Raw genomic sequence first — 22472 nt, 5'->3', positions numbered from 1 at the left:
AGTGCTTCTCAGATAAGGTCAAGTTCAAGGAGTTCATCATCACCAAGCCCTTATTCTATGAAATGCTAAAGGGACTTATATAAGAAAAAGATGAAAAATATTAACAGTGAAAGGACAGCAAACTCACAGTTATTAACAACCTCACCTAAAACAAAAGCAAACCAAGAGGACAGCTAGATCAGGAGTGGAACCATAGAAATGAAGAACACATGGAGGGTTAGCAACAGGGGAGTGGGAGGAGAAGGGGGGAGAAGGTACAGAAAATAGCATAGACAGTAGGTAGAAAATAGATAGGGGTGAGGGCAAGAATAGTAGGGGAAATATAGAATCTAAAGAACTTGAGACACGTGGTCATAAACTAAAGGAGGGGGGAATGGTGGGGGAGGGGGTGTGCAGGGTGGAGGGAAATGAAGTGGGAATAGAACAACTGTAATGGTATAATCAATAAAATCTATTTAAAAAAATGAAGAACTTGTGATACATGGACATGAACTAAAGGGGGGAATGGTGGAGGGGGTGTGCAGGATGGAGGGGAATGAAGGGGGGAAATAGGAAAACTGTAATAGCATAATCAATAAAATATATTTTAAAAAAGAAGAGACTAGAAGAAAGATCATTGCAAAATTTAAAATTTTTCTTGTATATTAAATTTTAGTGCAGAAGCAAAACAAAATATAAGGATTGCCAGCAAAAAGAGGTAGCTATCAGAAATAGAATGTAAATTAAAGATAAAGAAAATTGGAAAAGGAAGATAAGAAAATTAGGGAAGTGACATTGGAGATTCAATATCTTTTTGCAGAAAGAAGTAACAGAAGACGATGAGCAGGGAGGGAATATCAAAGAAGTAGTACAAGAAAAGTCCCCTGACAGTCACTGTGAAAAAGAGATCTACACAAATATCAGCATGGATTTCAGCATACTGGATTTAAAGAGGAGATCTGAAAGTTTTCCTATGGGAAGATACTGGTCCTCTTTCACTGGAATAATGATAAGACTGGCCAATACCAACATTGAAAACTGTGATGGGAAAATTATCTTCAACCTGTAATTCTATACCCAGCCGAACTGGATATTACTCAGGGTATTTTGAACCATGCAGTATCTCAAAAAAATTGCCCTAAATTCACTTTTTCTCAGCTGCAAGAAGATGCATCTTCACCAGAGGGGGAATAAACCAAGGAGGAAAAAAATAGGAGATCCAAGTAACAGGGGTTCTGACATAGAAGAAAAGGAAGAGGGATCTCTAGGCTGACAGTCACAGGAGAGAGACCAAGATGATACTGTGCCTAGTGGGTACCAACCAAGGGTAGAACAGGAAGACGTTGAACAGATGTTTCAAGGAAAAAAGAGTGAAGAAAAGGAGGGGGAAAGGATAGAATATTATTAATTACCTAATACATTTGAATAAGTAATTAAAGGAGATATATACTTGCTGGAGCATTTAGGATGAATTTGTGATAGAAATAGAGAAAACCAAGGAAGCAAATCAGTTTATTCTAGGAAAAACAAAACGTTGTATGAGAAGAGATGCAGTGACACTATAATGCATATGCTACCATAAACACGCAAGTAGCCACTGGGTGTTGATTTAAGTAAAATTTTGGTAAAACTGTTGGGAAGATAGGGAAAAAAATCTAAGAGAGTTCAATTATTGTCTTCTAAAGTGGAAAGTAGGTAATATCTAAAATTGTAAAAAATTTTGAAATACAAAAAATTTTGAAATACAAAAAATAATTGCTCAGAAATAATAAAAAAGAGCTAAAAGTTGAGCTTGGTTGTTTTGGGGCATGAAAAGGAATAAAGCACTGAAATTTTTTTCTTATCAAGCTTACTCTGATTTTTTTAAAAATTATATACATGTACTTATTATTGATAAAAATAAGTAAATTTTTACCTAGAGTATAATTAAGGGACTTGAAAAGTCCTTTATATTAAGATTAGGCCCTAAATATTCACTTAGTTCTGTGACTTCTGTTAAGACTTATACACACACTTACATATGTGAATACAACAATGTGTTACCAGGTTATTCCTGCGGCCAGTGAAGAGCAGCTTTTACTGGTGGAGCTGGTTCGCTCCATCAGTGTCATGAGAGCAGAAACCGTTATACAGACTGTGAAGGAAGTTTTAAAGCAGCCCCCAGCCATAGCAAAGGACAAGGTAAGAAGAGCTTTAATCAGTTTCTCTTTACAGTTCTATTTCAAAAATGATGCTGGTAGGTAAGTTTTGTTGTCTTGTTTTTTTGTACAGTAGTGTCCTTTTAGCAGAGATGAATGCACGTGTCACTCTCACTGCCATAATAAAAACAGTTATCAGTATCTTCAATGACTTCCTATTGTGATTGTGAGAAACACTGAACTGCTCCCATCACTCTATATGTACATCTAAGGCAGTCAAGAGCTGTGTGACCTAATTCTTAGGGGAGGTTTCTCCGGTCCCCTAAGGGCAGAACACAGAAGCCAGAGCCCAAGGTCTGCTCATCTCAGTTGTTGATTACCTCACAGTTTCTTTATTGCTTTCTTTTTAGAGTGAATCAATCTTTCTCTCTCTCTCTCTCTCTCTCTCTCTCTGTTTTTTTAAAAAAAGAAAGACTCTTTTTTAAAAAAAGACTGTAATTTTCCATTACAGTTTACATTCAGTATTATTTTATATTAGTTTCAGGTGTACAGAATAGAGGTTAGACACTCATATATTTTACAAAGTGTTCCCCCTAACATTCCAGAACTCACCTATCACCATACACAGTTGTTACAATATTATTGACTATATTCCCTATGCTGATCTTTACATCCCTGTGGCTGTTTTGTAACTACTAATCTGTACCTCTCAGTCCCTTCACCTTTATCACCCAGTCCCCACCCTGCCTCCCATCTGGCAACTATCAGTCTCTTACCTGTATAAGTGTTTACATTTTGTTTGTTCGTTTATATGGTTCTTTAGGTTCCACATATGAGTGAAATCATATGGTGTTTGTCTTTCTCTAACTGACTTATTTCAGTTAGCATAAAACCCTCTAGTTCCATCCTGCTGTTGCAAGTGGTCAGATTTCACTCTTTTTATGGCTGAGTAATATTCCATTGTATATTTGTACCACTGCTTTTTTATCCACTCATCTGTTGATGGACACCTGGGTTGCTTCCATATCTTGGCTGTCATAAATAATGCAGCAGTGAACATAGGGGTGCATTTATTCTTTTGAATTAGTGTTTTGGCTTTCTTTGATTTATTAATGATAACCATTCTAACAGGTGTGAGGTAGTATCTCATGGTGGTTTTAATTGGCATCTCTTTGATGATTAGTGACATTGAGCATCTTTTCATGTGTCTGTGGGCCATCTGTATGTCCTCCTTGGAGAGGTGTCTATTCAGATCCTTTGCCCAGTTTTAAATTGGATTGTTTATATTTTGGGGGGTATGGGTTCTTTATAAATTTTGGATATTAACCTTTTATCATATGTGTCATTGGTGAATATGTTCTCCCATTCTCTGGGTTGTCTTTTCATTCTTTTGATGGCTTCCTTTGCTGTGCAAGAGCTTTTTAGTTTGATGTAGTTGCATTTGTTTGTTTTTTGTTTCCCTTGCCCAAGGAGATTTGCTAAGAGGAGTGTCTAAGACTTTATTGCCTACATTTTCTAGGAGTTTTATGGTTTTGAGTTCTATATTAAAGTCCATTTTGAGTTTATTCTCAGATGTAGTGTAAGGAGGTGGTCTAGTTTTATTTTATTTTTGCAAGTATCTGTCCAATTTTCCAGCACATTTATTGAACAGACTACCTTTACTCCATTGTACATTCTTGCATCCTTTGTCAAATATTAATTGACCATGTAGGTGTGGGTATATTTCTGGTCTCTCTGTTCTGTTTCATTGATCTATATATCTGTTTTTATACCAGTACCATGCTGTTTTGATTAGGTTGGGCTTGTAGTATAGTTTGGTATCAGGTAGCTTGATTCCTCCAGTTTTGTTCTTTCACAAGATCACTTTATGTATTCAGGGTCTCTGTGGTTCCATATAAATTTTTGGATTATTCGTTCTAGTTCTGTGAAATATACCATTGGTATCATGTTAAGACTGGTGTTGAATCTATAGATTGTTTTGGGTAGTGTAGACATTTTAACAGTGTTAACTCTTCCTATCTATGAGCACAGTGTATGCTTCAATTTATTTGTATCTTCTTCGGTTTCTTTCTTCAGAGTCTTATAATATTCTGAGTACAGGTCTTTTACATCCTTGGTTAAATTTATTCCTAGTAATTTTTTATACAATTGAAAATGGGGTTGTTTTCTTAGCTTTCATTTCTGATAGTTCATTATTGCTATATAAAAATACAACCGATTTCTGGATATTTATTTTTTATCATGCTACTTTAGTGAATTTATTTATCAGTTCCAGTAGTCTTTTGGTGGCATCTTTAGGGTTTTCTCTATATAGTATTATGCTTGTATGTAAAACTGCAAATAATGACAGTTTTTCTTCTTCCCTTCCAATGTGCCTGCCTGTTATTCTTGTGTGATTGCTGCGGCTGAGACTTTCAGTACTGTGTTGAGTAAGAGGGGTGAATGTGGGAATCCCTGTCTTGTTCCTCCAAATGAATTTCCTAACTCTATGCACTCTTCACACACTCTATGCACTAAGGTTATTTTGCCATAACCTTAGTTTTAGTCCATGTCATTTCCTGACCATGTATATGACCGTGCTTTCCTGAATGAAATAAGCCAGGCAGTGAAAGACAAATACCATATGATCTCACCTTTAACAGGAACCTAAACAACAAAACAAAAAAGCAAGCAAAATATAACCAAAGACACTGAAATACAGAACAGGCTGACAGGGACCACAGGTGAGGTGGAGAGAATTTCAGGGGAAAAAGGGAAAGGATTCACAGGAACAAGTATAAAGGACACATGGACAACAACTAAGGCGGGGGATGGGGGATGGGAGGGAGGTGGGGAGCACTGGGGGGTCTGGGATAGGAGTAAAAGACAGAAAACTATACTTGAACAATAATTAAATTAAAAAATGCTCAAATAAAGCAATAAAAATATAATTGAATATTTTTTAAAACACAGATTTCTCTGCAAAAAAAAATGATGCTTTCCAACAGCTACAAAAAAATGGGCAATACAGGCTCTACACTCACAGGGCCTTCTCTCATCAGGCAGATATAAAAGTCTGTGAATATTAACAGTATGGACTTCTCTGCATTTTCTGCTCTTCTAGCTAAGAGATCATATTTTCTTAGAAAATTTTTATCAACTACAAATGTTAGACTTTAAGCCATTTTTAAAAAGACCTAATCATATCCATAAAAAAATTACAGATATCTAAAAATGTTGAATTTTTTTCTTTTATCTTGAATTGCCGATGGGAAAAGTATGCTTGCATGTAAATAGTCAGTGCCCTTAGCCTTTTAATAATTGTCCTACTATTCTAAAACCTCTTGGACATCTGTGATTTAAATTTGCCTGTGAAAGCTCAATTCAGTGTATTTTGAGCATCTACTTGTACCAGACATTGAGCTAAGCGTGTATGATATGAAAACATGTAAGAGCAAATTTCAAATATACACACCCACCTGCTGCCTCTCTGATGTCAATCTACTAAGTTCTGAATAGATTGGATACTTGATTTTTCTTTGTGATAAAAGGGGAAAACTGCAAGAAAATAGTTGCTACTAAAAACAAACAAATTGGTAAATGTCAATGTCATCAGTTTTGTCTTTTTACCTATTATTAATTTCTAACAACAGGTGTTTCTTTTTATTATATTTTTCGGCACTATCTTCAGTAATAGACTACATTTTAGGCTATTAGGCAATGCTTCCAAATTTGACTAACTACACTCATTTAACAGAAATTTGCGGAAAGATAGATTAAAAGTACATTTTATAAAAAGTCTCAACCTAATTCTGATAGCACCAATTGAGCATAAGCTGATTAAAATAAAACTAATTTTCCTGCTTATAGAGGAAAAGGATCATTTCAAAGTAATAGCTGGCCAGTAGGGGAGGAATTGAGAATTTTATTTCATCCATCCATTTTCAACTTTTTAAATAGTTCTTGAGTTTTTTCCCCCCGACTAAATGAAAGAGAGTTGCATTTTTTATGACAAACTTGTGTTTGGTTTTTAAAATTAAAAATTAGTAGTAAAATATAGAGTGCTTGCAACAGTGAAAAAGCAAAGGCAGCGTTTTTCTTCACTGTAAAACTGATTTCTTTTGTTTATAGAAACATCTTTCTTTGGAAGTCTGCATGCTTCAGTTTTTCTATGCTTATATTCAAAGGTAAGATAACTGATGTGCATCTCTCCTCACTGCATTAGCAACGTATACCAGTTCTAAACTATGGGAGAATAGTACCCGCAGTCTTTCAAGAATTTGGTGTTCTTCCCCTAAAACTAAAAGAGCAAGTACTGGAAACAGAAACATTATTTATGGATATATTAATCATTGGATATCTTAATGACTGTGCCATACAAATCCCACATACCTAAAGAGCTATGTGTATTTAAAATACACTGGATAATCAAACACTGAATTGTAAGAAAATCATTTAAATATTATAAATGAACAGCTGAATCATATGATTGAAACCATGCCTGTTGCCACTGAATTTATTGTTATCTCCATATAGGTGAATATGTGGTAGACTAACGTGATTTTCTAATGTTAGGAATGATGATATGAAATATTTTTTGTTATAGCATATTTCAGTTTTATTTAACTAATCCCTGAACAGCAAGTTAGTTGGCTTCAGTTCTGATAAACTTCTTACTGAAGAGCCTGGATCGTAACCCTCTGTCGTAGAGGTAACTCAGTTTTAATGACCAAGTGTAGCATCACTTTGTGGTCCATGACTGACATTTATCAAGTTGTGATAAATGTCAGTTTAAACAATGAAAACTGGTTGTGACTGCCTAAAATCTGAATTTAGGCACATAGAGGTGTCAGAATTAAGATCAGACTGAAAATCCTAATTTTTCTAGGGGTGAGAGAGTGATGTTCACAGTAGGTTAACAGGTCTCCTTTAGATGAGACAGACTGAAAGCTGAAGGAGAAAGGGCCAAGATAGGAGAGAAGCGGAAGGAACAGGCCAGGAAGCAGGTGACTGTGGCGTTAGTAATCAAACCGAGATTTCAGTTGTATTTTACTTCGGAGAGTCCATGTGTTAAAAACTGGGGTTTCTATAGCAAAATTTCTAGAATAATAAATCACACTGTGTATTTTGAGTGCATTTTATTTTCTTTTTATATTACATTAGTAGAAAAGATAAAGCTTTTAGGAATTTTATTCTCATAATCTATACAAATTTAGAATGTTTCAGAGAAACTAGCAGAATAATTTGTTAAAGGCTATTGGAAAATATAAAGAAAGTTAAATCTTTACTGTGGATTTCTATATATGTATATGTATGTATATATAAAATATTCATATGTATGTTATATAAAAGTATATTTATCTTGCAGAATTCCAGTGCCCAATTTAGTGGATAGTTGGGCATCACTGCTGATCCTACTGAAAGACTCTATGCAACTGAGTCTTCCAGCCCCAGGGCAGTTTCTTATACTTGGGTAAGCAACTTCACTTAAAAATATTATTATGAATAAAATAAAAATATCCATTGCCTTAATTGCTATATATCAAATGTTTTGAGTGACCATGTGATCTCTCTGCCTACTCACAGGATTCTTAAAGTATAAAACAAGATGTTCAACATGAGGCATGTAAATACAGGGGGCTGGGGAGGGAGCAGTACGTATTTCTACATATACAAAATGTAAATGTGCTAATGTAAAACTTACAACGGTAGTTATTTAGTGAGGAGAGGGTGTGGGATTAAAAGGTAAATAGTATAGCTGAAGTGGTACTTCTTAGAGGAGGGTCATTTGAGTTCAATTAAGGCCCTGAGCATGAACAGGCTTGGAAAAGTCATTTCCCTGATCTATGTTAATAGTTTTATAATTTTTTGATATGTTCCCATCACCATTACTTAGCTGCATTCACCATGTTTTCATGCATAGTGTTTGTTTTTGCTCACCACTATTCTTGGTTCACAGTAAACACTTGCTGTGTGATTGGAGATGGTAGGAGCAGAAAGCCTTTCCCTAGGAGGTCATAGGAGATAGGAAGGGAAGGTGTACTGGAGCGAGGCTCCTCGTCTGGTTCGATTGTAGAGTAGGGCCCAGGCAGAGGAATAGGAGGTGGAGGAAAAGGGAGATGGGAGCTAGATGGAGAAGGATTTTGCTTTTAATTTTAGCTTAAGAAATTTGGTCTTGGGCAGAGGGTGGGAGTGAGTACAGGTTTTGTGGAGAAACATTACTGACAAGTTAGTAGGAGGGTGAATCGGAGGGGAAAGAGGATGAACCAGGAATTCTGTTTCACGTGGGAGGTAGAGTGTGAACTGTTGATGGGAGTGAAAGAACAGGACCAAGAAGGTAAAGGGCTCAGCGGGGAAAAAAGACAAGCGAATATCACAAAGTGAGAAGAGAACCACATATATTCAGTGTTGTGAGAGCATGGAGAAGAGGGCATGGGCAACACTTACAGCAAGATTGAGGAAGATAAAGAATAATAAGAGGCTATAACTACTGATGATTTGGAGAGGATTGGTGATTTAGAGGGAAAGATTTTGGCAAGGTAATAAGCACAGATGTGAACAGCCAAGGGTTAGAATGAAAAGTAAATACAGGTTATTCTTTGAAGATGTTTGGCCATGAAAAGAAGGAAATAATAAGGTAACAAAAGAAAATGTGATTAAAAAGTCACTGTTAATGGTAAGGAAGACCTAAGAATATTGAATTGTTACTGGCAAAGATTCTGAAGTTGTACGCCGCCTGGGTACAAATCCCAGCTCCTTGACATCTTATTTAGCCATGTGCCCTTGGGCAGGCCATTTAACCTCTCCATCTGTAAAATGGGAATGATAACAGAGCCTGTCATAAAGTAGTTATGAGAATTAAATCAGTTAAATATTTCTTAAATTCTTAGAATAGTGCCTGGCCAATAATAAATGTTATGTAAGTGGAGAGTGCTAGAGGATTCGAGAGGGAAGGGAGCTCACTTACAGCACCAGATCCCAGAGGCAGCAGGGAGAGGGTGGAAAGCCATGATTGGCAGCAGGTGTTAAGAGTGAGAAAGAAGAACACATTTTTCGTTTGAGACTTTGCCACTCAAAGTTTAGTCCTTTAACCAGCAGCATTGGAATCACCTGGGAGCTTGTTAGAAGTGTAGAATATCAGGCTGTACCTCGGACACCCCCAGCCAGAATCTGCATTTTAACAAGATTCCTGGAACTGGAGTACACACGAATGTCTGAAAGACTGCTTAAGGAAAGGAAGTAGAGTTCACTTTACCCCAACCTTTCTACACTACCTCAGGTAGTCCAGTGGAGTCACTAATAGCCAATGACAGTCAGTATGTCATTACACTGAAAGGATAAATTCAACTAAGAGCAAAGAACTTCAGTCTTTCAGTCAGCCTCTGAAGCTGTGATAGTGTTTTAATATATGTAATTGTGTGATTCTGTGTACGTAGACTTACCTTCCATGCGTAGTGTCCATAAGGGAACTAGCAGTTCTGGTTTGGCAGCCAATGGTCTAGAAAATGTTGAAGTGGAAAAGAAGGAAGTGGAGGGCTCTTCAGGAAGATGGCCTTGTGTTTCCTAGTGAAGTGCGGGGAAACAGTCTTCCTAGAGGAAGCAGAGAGGAGGTGGGGGGACAGAGTTGAGAGCTTGAAGAGAGTGGCTCATCGGGCTGTAGTAGCTGAGTAACTTGCGTACCGGGCACAGGGAGCTAGAGACCCGCTCAAGAACTCCAGGGTTCGTGATGATCCCTGGAGCCTCGTGCTTTGGGCTTTCCAAATCAAAAGCTGAAGGAATTTGAGAGATTGGAGGTGTGATAAAAAGAGCAGTGGACTGAATGTCTGTAAATCCCAGATCAGAGGTGAAGGTAACCAGTGCGTATGATTTTTAGTAATGAGAGGTAAATGTAAATACTAGAAATCAAACAACATTCTAATGAAGATTCCTGATTCTTCTAATCTCCAGTTCCAGCCCTCATCTCTTTATTGGGTACATCAATAAACCTCTCTAAGGCTCTTTTCCTACCAAGCAGTAATACCTGACCTACCTGCCTCTGAATTGTTTTAAGGCTCAAGGAGAAAATATCTATACAGTTTTTTGAGTTATTACCAAATAGCCCTGTGGGCTAACTTCATTAAAAAGTGAGGCCATCTGTCATGACTTGTAGCTTCTGCCTTACACAATTTATTGTTTCCTCAGCCACCTTTTTTTCTTTGTTGCTTCTCAGACAATGAGGTGTCTGACCCCCTTCTCAGCATGTGTGTACAAGAGCATTTAAACACAGAGTTGGACATATTCATTTGTACTAGAAACTTAATTCCCCTTTGAAATTTCTGCTCATTTATTTTTTTCTAACCTTTCCACTGATCCCCTAAAAATTCCTAGTTACAAAGTAGAAATCAATGAAAATTGCTCTTCAATAATCCTTTACATGAGTTTGGAAATAATTATACATACAATTTATCTTAATAAAATCAAGTCAAAGTAAATATTGAGTGGAATTATTTAGCAAACAATGGAAATTATTTATGAAGGATTTTTAATTTATCATATATACACACAAAGGGTAAGAAACAATTTCTATGTTACACTTTAAAATTGGTGGTGTTTGGAGTTATTTTGGGGGTCTGATATATAAAACATGCAGAAAAACATATAAATAATAAGCACACAACCCCACAAGTTATTACAGAGTGAACATACAAAGTATTTAATAATGAACCTAAATTAAGAAATAAAATATGCCACGTCCCCTTTGGTCCCCTCCCACTCACTGTTCTTTCCATTCTTCCCAAAGATAACCACTATTCTGACTTCTAACACCACAAAGTTTGCCTTGTTTTTGAAATATAACTATTTCATTTTATGTCTATTTTTCCCACACTTGTAAGATTCATCCATGTAATTTCATGTAGCTATAAATTTATTCATGTCAATTGCTGTTCAGTATTTTATTGTATGAATACACTGCAGTTTATCTTTCCTGTTGCTAAACATTGGGATTCTTTCCAGTTTTTGACTTTTGCAAGTAATGCTGTGTGGACATCCTTGTACATGTCTTTTCATGGCATATTTGAATCCATCTCAGCTAAGTCATAGGATATCCATGTGTGTGTGTGTTCGTTAAACATACAAAATAGAAATCAAGGCCACAAACTCAGCTGCTCACAGTGAGAAATTAGATTGCATAATTTTCTTTAGACTAATATTTCTGGTTTGTTCTTCTTTTTGGCTCTTTTAGGGTTCTGAATGAGTTTATTATGAAAAACCCTAGCTTGGAGAATAAAAAAGACCAAAGAGACCTTCAGGTAAGGCATTCTGAATTGAGGATAGTTGCCAGAACTCTGTATTTCTCAGAGCTCTTCACACTAACATTAGGTCAAATAAGATTTTCTGTGAAGTTCCATGTGTACGTGTGTGCTTGTGTGTAGGTATATATATCTATATAGATACATAGATATATATAGATATATATATGTAGCGGTTTCTCCTTGTTTCTTTAGGATGTGACTCATAAAATAGTGGATGCAATTGGTGCAATTGCTGGTTCTTCTTTGGAACAGACAACATGGCTGCGAAGGAATCTTGAAGTTAAGCCTTCTCCCAAAATAATGGTGGATGGAACCAATCTGGAGTCTGATGTTGAAGGTATTGATGGCAAACAATTATGTAGATCTATATTCATAAATATATATTCACTAGGAAATCATTGCAGCTACTACTGTGAATATCATAAAATCATCCCTTTACTCTCGTTTAGCGGGTAGCTTTTTTAGTGCAAAAGACCTAACTGTGTCTTTACCTGTCCTTTCTGTTATTTAGATATGTTATCACCTGCAATGGAAACCTCAAACATCACTCCTTCAGTATATAGTGTCCATGCACTGACATTACTTTCTGAGGTAAATATTATAAAAAATTTTTAAAGGAACTTTCAAGCAAGTAGTTTCACAATTGAATACTAGCAAGTAATTCTTCAAGTTTTTAATTTGAAAACTCATTTTGGCTCTGGCCAGGTAGCTTAGTTGGTTAGAGTGTCGTCCCATTCACCAAAAGGTTGAGGGTTTGATCCCCAGTCAGGGTGCATATGGGAGGCAACAAATGGATGTTTCTCTCTCTCTCTCACACCCTCCGCCTTTCCCCTTCTCTCCCTCTCCCACTCTCTGGCTTTCCCTTTCCCTTCCTAGCTCTCTAAAATCAAAGATAAAATATGGCCAGGTGAAAAGTTAAAAAAAAAAAGGAAAAGGAAACTCATTTTGTGCTTCTAGAAAGCACTGTATAGAATAAAATTTTGACTTTATATTCAGGTTAGTTTGTTAAGTATTAGTGATAGTAACCTTAGCTATTGCTCACTTCCCCAAGTACTATTTTTTAAAGGTTTACCGTTTAAAAAAGGATAAGTGCATTTGTATCATAGTACGGTTGGCAGGGGTGGAGGTGGTGTAATGATGCTGGTCACTATAAAGTATTTTATAGTGCACCAAACATTTCTATATGCAACTTCTGACATGTTCTCTCTTTATACCCTGTTATATAGTCTTGCATGTCATGTTTGTTTCCCCTTTACAGATGTGGATACTGAACCTCATGAAGATTAGAACAGTATGATTAAAATCAATTAGTTATTAACTGACAAAATTGGGTCTTGAACAGCCCAGTTCATTTGGTTGTTTCTTTCCCAAGCCCCTTTTAACCAGGTCAGGAAAAGAGAGTATCAAGTTTCCAGTCTTAAATTCACTCTTTACTCACTGTCACAGTAGAAGGATCTTGACCTCTCTTTTTCTCTACTTACCTGTCTTGGTTAGAAATAGTAAGATTTGCCCATATTTATATCCTATAGTTACAGGAAACAAAAAAAAAGCAAATAGTGGCAGACACCATTCATATACAAATGGACTGGGTAGATCTGATTTTAGATTTTTCTGATTTTAAGGAAATCTAGGTTTTCCTAAAGATGAAAGCCACCTTGCTGCTAGTTTCAGCTCTTAGATTATGCGCCATTCCATTTCTTATTTTTTTTTTAGGTTTTGGCTCATCTTTTGGACATGGTTTTCTATAGTGATGAAAAAGAACGAGTTATTCCTTTACTTGTAAATATTATGCATTATGTTGTGCCCTACCTCCGAAATCACAGGTACTATTATTATTTAAGTACATTTCATAGTTAATTCAAAGCTTGTTAGAAGCAAATTATATTTGTTAATTGCCATTATTCGAATTACCACAAAATAACATTTTTTACCACAAGTTATAATTATTGAAAAAAATTCGTATGGTGTTTTCTGTTTCCTGTCATTGTTTTAGGTAACTGTGAACACTAATGAATAACTTAACATGATGATTAAAATGATAACATATAGGTTAAGGTGGTTTTCCTTCCTCCTAGTGCCCATAATGCCCCTAGTTATCGAGCCTGTGTCCAGCTGCTTAGCAGTCTCAGTGGGTATCAGTACACCCGGAGAGCCTGGAAGAAAGAAGCCTTTGACCTCTTTATGGATCCCAGTTTCTTTCAGATGGATGCCTCTTGTGTTAATCAGTAAGTCATCATCTTTTATTCAACGTGATAATACATCTTATAAAGTCTGTTGAAATATCCTACAAGGAAGAACACTTTTTAACAATAACAACAACAAAATCTTAATTACATATGATAATCCTTGTCTTTTCAGTTGGAGAGCAATTCTGGACAACCTGATGACACACGATAAGACAACATTTAGAGATTTGATGAGTGAGTATTATGGGATGACAGCTGAAGCAGTGTTTTTCCTGTATATGATCCATCCTTATTTACTTTGCTCTTTTTTAGAAACCACTGAATTACCTCTGTGTCAAGTTATACTTAGTGCCCTAAAGGGATGTACTGTTAAACTTAAAGAGGACAATGTAGTGATAAATAATAAGTAAAACTACTTGGCCATGTGTCTCTAAATTGTCCCCTCAGCTCACAGCATAGAACCTAGCACACAGTAGCACTCACTAAGTAATTGTTGAAGAAATGAAAGACCAACACAGGGCAAGGCAGAGACAGGCAGGATGTTGGAGCAAAGTCACGGAGTCATGCTAAATCCTGGGGTTCTGTTCATTTCCTCTAAAGGAAGAAAGGAGCTAAAAAAAGGGCAGAATCACTCTTCACCCCCTTTCTACTCCACTTCGATTGGTTTTATGTTAGGATTCCTTATAATATTTCATCTGAAAAAATGGAGGTTTTTAAAAAATTTATTTTTAAAGTTCAGAAGCTACTAAAGTAATGTCCTTAAATAGCAGCGAACTTGATTAAATCTATATGAATCTAAGTTCTTTAACACAAGCTGCAGTTTTCTCCTCTGGAAAAGAAAGGAGCAGCATATTCTCTCTTCTGTACTCTTCACCGCATTGTTTTAAGGTTCAGATCCAGGTTCAGACTCATCCACTCAACAAATATTTATTAAAAGACAAAAATAGGCCAGGCATTATGCTAACCTTAGTCAAACAAGATTTCAGAGAGAAAATAAGAAGTTGTGAAGGAAATAGAGCTGTGCAATATATTATAAATAACAGCTAAAGAGCTCATGTTTGAGGTGAAACTAAAGAAGCCAGCTATGAGATGTCCTAGGGACAGAGTATTCCAGGCCACAGGAAACGAAAGTTATAAAGGTCTTGGGGTGGGCAGAAGCTTGGTGAGCGCAAGGAAAGGCAAACAAGACAAAGCAAGCAAGGCAGCCTGGCTGCACAAGAGTGAGCGGCGCATGGGTGGTAAGACAAGGTCGGCCAGGCCAGACATTATCTATAAGGATTCAAGCAGATGGCTTAAAATATTAAAGGGTTTATAAAACGTCATCGTTAGTGATTTTACCTTCAGAAACCAACAGTTCTAAATGTTCTGCCTTTCCACCTCACAGTTCCTACCCCTGGGCTTCCAGCGCGCGCGCGCGCGCGTGTGTGTGTGCGTGTGTGTTTGTGTGTGCGCGCGCGCGCGCGCTGGCTCCATCTCTGCTCCAAGGGGGAGTCTGAGTCCTCCACCCTGGGTCCCTTCCACTTGTGGACGCCATAGGGGATTAGCCATTTTTAAAAACAAATACATGATAGAATAATCTGGATGACTATCATAACCTCTCTCACTTGCTTTTTTCAGCTCGGGTAGCTGTGGCTCAAAGCAGTTCACTTAATCTCTTTGCAAACCGAGATGTGGAGCTAGAGCAGAGAGCCATGCTCCTTAAAAGATTAGCGTTTGCTATTTTCAGCAGCGAAATTGACCAGTACCAGAAATACCTTCCAGATATTCAAGGTAAATAGTGAAAAACTATTTTCTTTACCTTCCAATCTGCAGGGGGTTTTGTTCCTTAGAAAATACTTAACCCTAAATTGTAAATTGGGATGAAATATGCCAAGTGAGGTAGATTATAAATGTAAAAATGAGAAATTTGTTTTACTAAAACAATAAAAAATATCACTAGTGTGTAAAAGCAATCAAACACTGAGTTTGTAGGACTTGTATAAATGTGGTCTTTTTTGTTATTTGGTTGAAATTTCCTAGGAATTCATGTTTGAAGCTGAGGTATAAGACTATATAACATGCAGTAGGCAGGCATGTTAGACTTGTTTTTATTGTGGGTAAGGGGTCACATACCTTTAGGGAGAGGACTAAAGTATAGGCAGAGCCAGGAAACATTAGCCAGAAGTAACATTTTGAGGTCTGTGGTCTAGGGCCAGGGTAGGGAGTGAGTAAGGTGTTGATAAACTTCATGAAGGAGATGAGCACTTCACGGGCTCGGGGAGGAGCTTGCCCCGGGGCAGGACTGTGTGCTGCTCGGGTCAGGGTGCTGGCTCAGCTGCCGGTCACAGCAGCTGATGTGGGGATGAGGCATCAGTGACAGTGGTCACCTTTTAGTGAGATTCTCTCTCTCCCAGAGGATAAGTGACTCCTTCTTCCCTGGCCCCTTGTGTGGAATGTCACACACGCAGCAAGCACACGGTTGCCCTGTGACTTCTAAAGCTCACTGGGTCAGTGGGACGCAGTGTGGTCCCCTGGGCCCAGCCAGTCTGTTTATCCCATTCATGGTAAGTGCAGAAACTTAGAGTAAGCATTCTAAATAGTAACAATTTGACAGAATCTGTTGAATTCAGTGAGAAGAAGATGGCATTTGTGTTTTATGTGTCTTTTAAATTTTGCTTTTCTAATAATTCATTTTAATTATAGTTTACAAAAGTATCAATCTGCAGCAGATTGGATGTTTTTGTAAAGAGTTGGTCCTTCACAGAAAGTTTGAGAAGTACTAGACTAGATTATGTAGAAAAGTTTTACATTAAAATGATTCTAATTAGTTACTGAAAATATACTGCATTTCTTTCAGAGAGATTGGTTGAGAGTCTTCGTTTGCCCCAGGTGCCAACCCTTCACTCTCAAGTGTTCCTGTTTTTCAGAGTGTTACTTTTAAGAATGTCTCCACAACACCTTACCTCGCTCTGGCCTACCATGATTACAGAACTCGTGAGTTAATTTTAATTCAGTCAAGTTACAAGTGTGGGGGCGACTTTGCCCTCAAGTCCCTCTGTCCGCCACAGATGAAAGTAAACACCACCAAGACATGATCTGCTTGGGGAGGAGAGGTGGCCAGTTTCTCAGAGGAAAAAGGCCTTGAGCCCCTTCCTCCAGGGCCTTTTATTGGCTTGTAATACACAGGAATACAGGGCAGCAAGGATCAAACAGTAGATAACATTTCAAAGAAATCTGAGGGCTTTAGAGTCTGTCAGGAACAGAGTTTTAGGGTTTCCTGCTTGAAACCTTAACATATAAATGAAAGCACTCTTAGCAAAGCAGGTTTCACAGGATTTTTAGGAATTCTTTCTGATGCTGGATTTCCCCAGATCCAGATCCGCTCTAGCAAGGCAAGGAGCTGCCCCCCGCCCCAATTAGGTTTTCAGGCTTAAGTGGATTAGAGCCAAGAAGCGCTTCTCCCAGAGGACATGGGGACTCGGGCTATGTCACTTAGCCAGGGGCACAAGGGTCTATTGCTCGTTCTTTGTTGCAGCCCCCGAGTCCTTCCATGCAGGTGTCCCAAGTGATCAAGTCTGGCTTAGGTTCCCCCCTCCCCCCGCCCCGCCGCTGTGAGGGGTCTTGCCCGTCATTGACTTCTGACCAAGCTTTGGGGGCAAGGAGAGGAAACTGAGGCAGCATTTGCTACCAGAGACAAGCTTTGTCTCCTGTGGCTCGCATTCCGGAGGTCGCTCACTCATCCTTTGCCACTGGTGGTTTACAGCTCCTGAAACCAGGCAGAGGAGTCCCCAGCATATAAGTAACTGATAAAACAATGTGATTAGTGCCAACATGCTCACTGTGTAAAAACTGATCTTGGAAGAGAATTAAATCCTAAGTAAGCCTTTTCCTGCCAATTTTAATAGTTGAAAATTATAAAACAAGTCAGATTTCATCTCCATACAGCTTAAACTTCCCCAAATAAAACATTATTATTAATTCCTTGTGGGTCTGTCTGATCTAGTTTAATTCAGTCTCCTCTACAACAATTGTTTGACTTTGTCACGGCTGCCAGGCCTGGCTCCCACTGGTAGCAGTACCTCTAGAGTGACTGCAGATGGGTTAGCTGTGTGTCAGGGGACTGACCTAAGGCACACACTAACTGCAGCACTTGCCCTAGTTAAGCTTGCTTCAGAGAGACTTTGTTCATGAATATTCTGTGAACTCCCAAACAATGAACCTTCCCAAGCCCCCACACGCAATTCCCTTCCTCTCCCCACACCATGCCCTGTCACCCTCCTCTGAGTTGGGGAGAGGGAGGTAAATGAAGGGAAGGGAATGCACAGCTCTGAACATCCAGCATTTATAATTTCCCCAGAGAGAAATTGGCTTCAGTATTTTTCTTTTTTAATAACTGTCATTCTATTCCGTATTTACCTGAAACAAAAGCAGGCATGCTTTTATCTCAACTCTGCCTAATTACTATTATTAGCAAGGTTCTGTGGTACATTTGTAGTTTTATTATCAGAAATTAAGTATAAAGATCCTGAAGTTATATCCTAAAATTTCTTTTTAGATTAATGAAAATATAGCCCAGAGATAACTTGAAAGAAGAATTAACTACTCAGTTTGAAAAAAAACATTTAACATTTGTCCCACGGTTTCCAGGTACAGGTTTTTTTACTGATGGAGCAGGAACTCACTGCTGATGAAGATATTTCACGGTAATATGTAATTCATTTTAATGTATTCTTGTCAATGTTTATAGTATCCTAAAATCATCCAAAGTGTACATACATTGTTTTTTCTAAATACTTTATATACAAAAGTAGATTGCTGGCCCTGGCCCTCTGGCCCCGTCACTTATAGTGTCATCCCAGTGCGCCTGGTTGTGTTTTCGGTCCCGGGTCGGAGAGCATGCAGGCGTCAGTCAGAACATGCAAAGACAGGTGGGGCTGCAAGCTCAATGTTTCTCTCTCTCCCCGCCCCCCTCTCCTATCTAAAATTAATTTTTTAAAAGTAGGTTTACAGTTGTGAGTATGCAAATGTTTATTTTTATATTATTTTTATTGTATTACTTTTCATGTGTACAACTGTAAACCTATTGTATTTTGCTCCACCTTGTATTTAGTCTGTTGCTATCTACATAATTATATTGGGATATATTTTTACATATTTTATACGCATTTTAAACTGGGTTAAACTATCAGTATTCATGACTTTGACCTCACAATTTTTTTAAAGCAATATAATACTGTTTCAGCTACACGAGCCATTTTGGTTTTGGTAGGTCAGACCTTGGCTGTAAAACAAGCAGCACAGCCGATTATGGTTGGAAACCTGTCACTAAGTTACCCATATGTCCAGGTTTTCCAGAATGATCTCAATTTAATGTATTGTAACTTTATTTTTCTTAATAGAGGTAGTTTATTGCATGACTAAATAGAACTTATTTTTATTTACATAAGAATTTTGGAGAAGCACCTTTCTGGCTCCTTCTTGAATCTCTGTCTGGTTTGGCCTCCTCGCCTCTACCCCAGCCTCCACCAGGTCCGTAAGGATGAGCCAGAGGGCCTTCAAGGTGTCCACCTCTGGCCCCGGGGCCTTCAGCAACCGCTCGTTTTCAGGTGGGCCCAGCACCGGCTCCTCGGCCTTTTCCCGGGCGAGCAGCAGCTCCCGGCTGGGCCTGGGCCCCGGCACGAATCTGCCCAGGGGTTTCGGTGGAGCTGGGAGCGTGGGGACCATCAGGGCCGTCCACTCGAACCAGAGCCAGCTGAGCCCCATGAGGGGAGAGGTGGCTGTGCATCCTGGAGGAGTCAGTCAAGAGCCTCAACAAGTTTGCTTCCTTCATGGATAAGGTGCGGAGCCTGGAGCAGCAGAATGAGATTCTGGAGGCCCAGTGAAGTCTCCTGCAGCAGTAGAAGACGACTCACAGTAACATGGACAATACGTTCAAGAGCTACATCAACAACCTTTGACGGCAGCTGAACACGCAGGAGAAACTGGGATGGGAGGTGGAGTATGGCCACATGCAGGGGCTGATGGAGGATTTGAAGAATAAGTATGAGAACGAGATCAACAAGCACACAGAGACGGAGAATGAATTTGTCCTCATCAAGAAGGATGTGGATGAAGCTTACATGAGCAAGGCAGAGCTGGAGTCCTGCCTGGAATGGCTGGCCAATGAGATCAACTTCTACAGGCAGCTGTGTGACGAGGAAACTTGTGAGCTGCAGGCCCAGATCTTCGGCACGTCCGTGGTGCTGTCCATGGACAACAGCTGCTCCCTGGGCCTGGACAGCATCGTTGCTGAGGTCAAGGCCCAGTATGAAGAGATTGCCAACTGCAGACATTGGCTGGGGAGCATGGAGATGGCCTGTGTTGCATGAAGATGGAAATTTCTGAGACTAACCAGAACATCAGCAGAATCCAGGCTGAGATTGATGGCCTCAAAGGCCAGAGGGCTTCCCTGGAGGCCGCCATCAAGGATGAGGAGCAGTGTGGCAAGCTGGCCATCAAGGATGCTCAGGCCAAGCTCAGAGCTGGAAGCTGCTCTGAGAGCCACCAGATAGGACATGGCCTAGCAGCTACATGAGTACCAGGAGCTCATGAACACCAAGCTGGCCCTGGATGTGAAGATTGCCACCTACCACAAGCTGCTGGAGGGCGAGGAGAGCTGGCTGGAGTCTGGGAGGCAGAACATGGGTACCTACACCAAGACCACCAGTGGCTACTCGGGTGGGCTGAGTCCAGCTTACGGGAACCTCACCTACAGCCTGGGCTTCCAGGCTGGCTTGGGCTCTGGCAGGAGCTCTGCCTCCTTCAGTTGCACCAGCTCCCTCAAGATGGTGGTTGTGAAGAAGATCGAAACCCGAGATGGGAAGCTGGTGTCTGGTGTCCTGTCCAAGTAAAGACTACTGCAGTCCCTCCTGTCCTCCGAGCTGGCAGGAAGGAGCTCTGTAGGAGAATGGAAGGCACAGGAGACCCACCTGAGGCAGAGCCCCAGGCCTCAGCTCACCCTTGGGGTGGAGGGGGGGTTTACTGCCTGGGGCACCGTGTCTTACTCATGCCCCCAACTAAAAGCCAAATCAAGTGTTTTTTCAAAAAAAAAAAAATTGTCCAAATAAGTTTACAAATTGCAGAGTTCCTTTAAGACCATTATGTCTTGAACAGTTTACCCCTTTACAGTGCTAGGTTTATGAGACAGTTCCTGGTACTAGTAACTGTGTTATTCTAGAACCCTGGCCCTCGACCCCCTGGAGAATGACACTGAGGAGTAGAAAGTCCTCTTGGTTCACACCTTGTATTTTTCTATTTCTTGGGTGAAACACAAATTATTCTGTACTATCTTTAATACAATTTAGAGAACAAGAGATAAATTTTTATTTGAGAACAGCTAAATTTATGATCATAACCTTGCTTAGACATTACACTTTCCAGAGTGATTATGAAAAATATTAGTTGGCACTTTCAGAATTTCCAGGACTCGCCTGTTAGTAACCAGGTGCGGCTCCTGACAACACTGTCTCCTGCGTACAGGACTTCGGGCCCCTCTGTGGCTGGGCTGGAGACGACCTACACAGGAGGCAATGGCTTTTCTACTTCATATAACAGCCAGCGATGGTTAAACCTCTATCTCTCTGCTTGCAAATTTTTGGATTTGGCCCTGGCATTGCCCTCTGAAAATCTTCCTCAGTTTCAGATGTAAGTAAAAGGATGTTAAATGGATATTTTTGAAAACATATTTGCTTGGTAACTGATATCTAATTTTATAGTTTTTGTGTAAACTGAAATACTATTTTTATTAAAGTGTAATTCTTTCAGGTGATGGTAGGACAGTTAGGGGAAGTAAATAGTTTCTGTGGATGTATTAAAGTTAACAGACCATTCAGTCAACACACTGAGTACCCACTGGATGTAAGGCACAGGGGTACATGATTCACCAGCTTCAAGTCTAGTATGAGACAGTTCAACACATAATTTGATAGCAGATATGGTCCAAGATGCCGGGAAGCCACACAGCAGTGGCCCCCGCCTAGTTCTGAGAGTCAGAGCAGGCCATGAGGGACTTTTATACTGAGGCTTGAAAGGTGAGGGTTGGGGGAGGTCCATGTGTGAGGACACAGAGGTGGAGGAGGCTTGCAGTGTTGGAAATACTGAAAGATTCGTATTGCTGGAGCAGAATGGTGAAAGGGGGTGCATGGGACTGAGTTAGGAATTATATAGCCTTGGAAGCTCTAGTAGAGAATTTGGACTTGAACCCAAGGACAGTGGGAGGCCTGTGAAGCATATTAAGGAATGAAGTGCTGTGACCAGGTGAGGCTTGCATTTTAGAAATTTTGCTTTGGCTGTAGCTTGAAGAAAGGACTGGAGATGGGCAAGAGTGAGTCAAGAAGGCTGTTTTATAGTGAACTGAACTAGAGATGGCAGGGGAATAGGGAGGAAATTAATGTAAGTAAATTTTCACAATGCCTTGTTCATAAGTGCTCAAAAATACTTAATTATGGTTTTTCAGATTTAAATTTTTAAATAATAGGCAAACTGTATTAGAGTTTCATCAAAATGGAGCTAAGACAGAGAATTTGTCCACATGATCAGATATGTACTTATTATATAATGTTACATTGTGTAATGTTATTCTTCTGGAATAAAATAAGATAAAGGTTATCAGGATCTTTCTGTGTTTGAACATGCTTCACTCTCCAATAATTGCTATTTCAGAAGCTTACTTTTCATTAAATGTACTGATAAGAACTGTAAGTTACTTTTACATTAATTCCAGTTTTTTGTTTGTTTGTTTTTTCTGCATTCGAAAACCATATACATCTATTTCTTGACAAATTTCAGCGGTTGGGTATCTGTTAAACTGATGTTACTCCTAAAGAAATTCAGAGAAGGATAATAGGCAGGACTGTAGGAAAGTGGCCAGAATTAGTTAG

General features: G+C 39.1%; 2 protein-coding genes across 11 annotated transcripts in view; one reads left to right on the top strand and one right to left on the bottom strand.

Moving 5' to 3' along the window:
• The window catches only part of DOP1A (DOP1 leucine zipper like protein A), a 115393-nt gene that overhangs the window by 85971 nt on the left and 6950 nt on the right, over positions 1-22472 (top strand). For all 6 annotated transcript variants that reach the window (XM_037039396.1, XM_037039393.1, XM_037039397.1 and 3 more), the window contains 13 exons: positions 2026-2160; positions 6228-6283; positions 7465-7569; positions 11320-11386; positions 11582-11726; positions 11901-11980; positions 13103-13212; positions 13465-13614; positions 13748-13809; positions 15193-15345; positions 16412-16548; positions 18202-18257; positions 21073-21237. In XM_037039396.1, the coding sequence (XP_036895291.1) occupies positions 2026-2160; positions 6228-6283; positions 7465-7569; positions 11320-11386; positions 11582-11726; positions 11901-11980; positions 13103-13212; positions 13465-13614; positions 13748-13809; positions 15193-15345; positions 16412-16548; positions 18202-18257; positions 21073-21237 (1421 nt within the window). The remainder of the gene's footprint in view (positions 1-2025; positions 2161-6227; positions 6284-7464; positions 7570-11319; positions 11387-11581; positions 11727-11900; positions 11981-13102; positions 13213-13464; positions 13615-13747; positions 13810-15192; positions 15346-16411; positions 16549-18201; positions 18258-21072; positions 21238-22472) is intronic.
• PGM3 (phosphoglucomutase 3) overlaps positions 19557-22472 on the bottom strand; it is a 31183-nt gene continuing 28267 nt past the window's right edge. For all 5 annotated transcript variants that reach the window (XM_037039399.1, XM_037039398.1, XM_037039401.1 and 2 more), the window contains one exon: positions 19557-19909. In XM_037039399.1, the coding sequence (XP_036895294.1) occupies positions 19730-19909 (180 nt within the window). In that variant the 3' untranslated portion in view covers positions 19557-19729. The remainder of the gene's footprint in view (positions 19910-22472) is intronic.

The sequence above is a fragment of the Sturnira hondurensis genome, unplaced genomic scaffold, assembly GCF_014824575.4.
Source record: "Sturnira hondurensis isolate 20B ecotype Veracruz unplaced genomic scaffold, ASM1482457v3 Scaffold0025370, whole genome shotgun sequence".
NCBI lineage: Eukaryota > Metazoa > Chordata > Mammalia > Chiroptera > Phyllostomidae > Sturnira > Sturnira hondurensis.
This window is presented reverse-complemented; position numbering and strand designations above follow the sequence as displayed.